At 41.7% G+C, this 2987-nt stretch overlaps 1 protein-coding gene across 1 annotated transcript in view; it reads right to left on the minus strand.

Annotated features, from left to right (window-relative positions):
- The window catches only part of CLCC1 (chloride channel CLIC-like 1), a 9860-nt gene extending 7244 nt beyond the window's left edge, over nt 1–2616 (minus strand). The window contains exons 1-2 of the mRNA XM_009703520.1: nt 2485–2616; nt 585–680 (exon numbers count right to left, since the gene is read on the minus strand). Of these exons, the coding sequence (XP_009701822.1) occupies nt 585–680; nt 2485–2616 (228 nt within the window). The remainder of the gene's footprint in view (nt 1–584; nt 681–2484) is intronic.
- Between the last annotated feature and the right edge of the window lie 371 nt (nt 2617–2987).

Consider the following 2987-nt stretch of genomic DNA (forward strand, 5'->3'; position numbering starts at 1 on the left):
AAAAAATACTATGTAACTAAAACAACATTAAAATTACATATCCCACCGGGTCTCCAAATGGCTGAGGGAAGCCAGAACCCCGGCAGCTACACAAGGATCCCCGCATCCTCCTCATGTCAGAGGAAGGATCAGTGGCGGGGTCTTACAGCAGCTTCTGAGAGCTGCAGCACTGCACGTTATGGTCAGCCACAAATGTGTTCTCTATACCCATGACCCATCCCTTAAAATCCAACAGAACTGAACAACTTGAAAATGAAAGGTCAGGCTTCTTAGCTTTTGGCAGCATGGTGTAACATCAACACCACACATTTAAACTGTTGACACTGGACAGAAGCACATAGCTCCTATCAACTTCTGTTACACTACAAAACATTTTAGGAAATAGACCTTGGTAGGCAGAGCAGCAATTTGGAATTGAGTTCAAACCACTTCCAGTCTCTGCTCTGAAGAGGTTCCCCCTACATAACGCATGGTTTCTCACAAATTATGCCAGCAATTCACCTGTTCTATACCATCCAGAAAAACATCATCAGAAAGCACAAGCTATAAAAGGCTGGAAAATACTCTGAAGTTCCTTAACAAACCTTCTGTTGCAAGGAATCTACTTCCCTGGAACAACTTGACAAGATTTCAGTACTGACCGTATCCACAGTCTTATCGTCAGAGTCATGATAGTTTGCCTAAAATTACATAAGAAAAATACATACTTTTAGATTCAAAGAATTTGATCAATATGTCCTGTTACACTTTTATAGTCAGATCACTTTAAAAGGAGCTAAAAACTGAGTGTTGGTCTTTGCTGCTAGTACTCTTCCAACCACACCCCAGCTGCCTCTCTGCTGTTATTTGAGGCTCCAAACGGACAACTGCTTTAAGTTTATCCAAATGCATGCAGCCTTCAAAAGGTGAGGTCTTGCCCTGTACCCCCCCGCCGCCCTTTCCCCTCCTCTGAGCCTTGGTAAGCCAGCAGTGCATCAGATTAGATAATCGGACTGGCTACAAACTGACTCAGCAAGCAAAGGCGCCGTTTTCAGCCAGCCAAATTCCCAGTCCAGCTGGCCATGCAGCCAGCCAGACTGAAAGTAAACACAAAACCCCATTCTGGGTTGCATGCCTTTCCTTTCACCCTCCCTCTTCCCTCTGAAACATCCCATGTTTTTTTCCTGTTAATTGCTCAGACTCGGTTTTAGCAGTGCTGCTTCTACACAACCAGGTATGCACATTGAAGAGTCTCCACAAGGAAGTGCAACATCACACAAATCGGCGAACTCATGCTGATACAAGGTTTGGTTTTGAGGACTCAGGTGGCCCACACAACCTGCCTATCTAAAACGTCTCACGCAGAGCAGAAAGGAAATCCTGAAAAGATAGATTAACCCAAACCAGTCGTTTTTCTCCTTTAAGATGCAATTCTGGTTTTGTGGGAGACAACAGTAAAGCTCCTAATATTTATTTACAAAAGCTGAACCAGTTGGGCACCCAGTTTAAAGACTGCAAAGCTTGCTGTTGAACTTTGGGGATGCTAATGACCATCAGGTGGACATGGGGCAGGTGGAGGCTGAGAAGGAACTCTGTGAAGAGAAATAATGCAGTTTGCATTTCTTAAGCTTCAGAAAATTATGTTCTGAAGCATTAAAATGGTATTATTCAAGGCTGCAAAACCAAACTTGAAAGCTGAAGGATGAAAAAAATCAAGGGTGCCCATAAAACCAACCACAGTTTACAGTGCCACGTGTGCACGTATGTACTGGATAAACAATATGCATATCATGATATATGTAGAGCCTACTCCTCATACAAGACAACTGAGATGATGAACCTCGTTAAAGCTAGCTTTTCATATTTCATTCACTCCTCCATGTTCATAAGTTATTAACAGTACAGCACTCAATCCCCACTCTGATCTTCCTTCCAAAAACTCTCATGCCCAGCACTACAAAGCACGATTGACTTTCATAATACTCTCACACAACAAATAGGGTTTATTCCCATATTTCTGGGGAACTGGATAACTCAAGTAAAATATAATCACTGACCTTAACTCCCCCAAGTTTTATCAGCTAGGAACTTAATTTTCAAGATATTTTAACCCTATACTTGAGAAACTAGCAAGAGCTGCTTAGCCCAGTACTTCTCAGAGAAATAACTCATGGAGCCACAACCTGCATAAATCAACCACCACCTGTGAAAAGACAAAAAACATGGCTCCTGTGACTTGATCAGTGTGCAACAGAAACTCATCAGTAAAGGGCTCTGAGCTAATTAACTACAATAATATAGGTCGCTACTTTTTTCCCTGCAATTTTAACAATGGACACACAACACTTTCCTATGCATAGATTCAGATGTAACCCTATAAGACCTTAAAAAGACTGTAATGCTATCATTTTCTAATGTCACGATTTAAGGGCAATCTTTCAATAGTGTGTGGCTGAAGGACTGACTGGGAGAGACATGTATTCATGCATCTTTTTTTTTTTCTACCTTGTAAGGTCTTCTCATTGTTCCTGACGCTGCATCATAATTGAGCATATCCGTGGGGTCAATCCATTCATCATCTTGAACTTTACCACTCCCTATTAGCACAATTGCACACAATACCAAAGGAAACAGCATCCTGTATCACTGAATATAACAAGAGATTCAGATATTTAATTCAGGATGTAACATGCTGTGTGAAAAAAACTGAAAGAATCTTACAACATGAAAAAACTATTCTCTGGCATTGTTCAAAAACTCAGTTCTCCATTAAGCGCATTAAATTCCCCCCAAAGAAAACACTAGCAACAGTATACAACAATTAAACTGTATTATATGACTGGATCATCGTAAGTGGCAGTAGTCATCAGCAAGTGTAGCGCAGAGTTCAGCATTGCTAAATACAGTAACGCAGTGCAGAACTCCTCTAGGCTTCAAGACAGGGGTCTGGCACCATTATCGGTACGGGAATTCCCATAGCAAGTCCGGCAAAGGCCGCCAGGGTACTC

The sequence above is a fragment of the Cariama cristata genome, unplaced genomic scaffold (genome assembly GCF_000690535.1).
Source record: "Cariama cristata isolate BGI_N322 unplaced genomic scaffold, ASM69053v1 scaffold20997, whole genome shotgun sequence".
NCBI classification, from domain to species: Eukaryota; Metazoa; Chordata; class Aves; order Cariamiformes; family Cariamidae; genus Cariama; species Cariama cristata.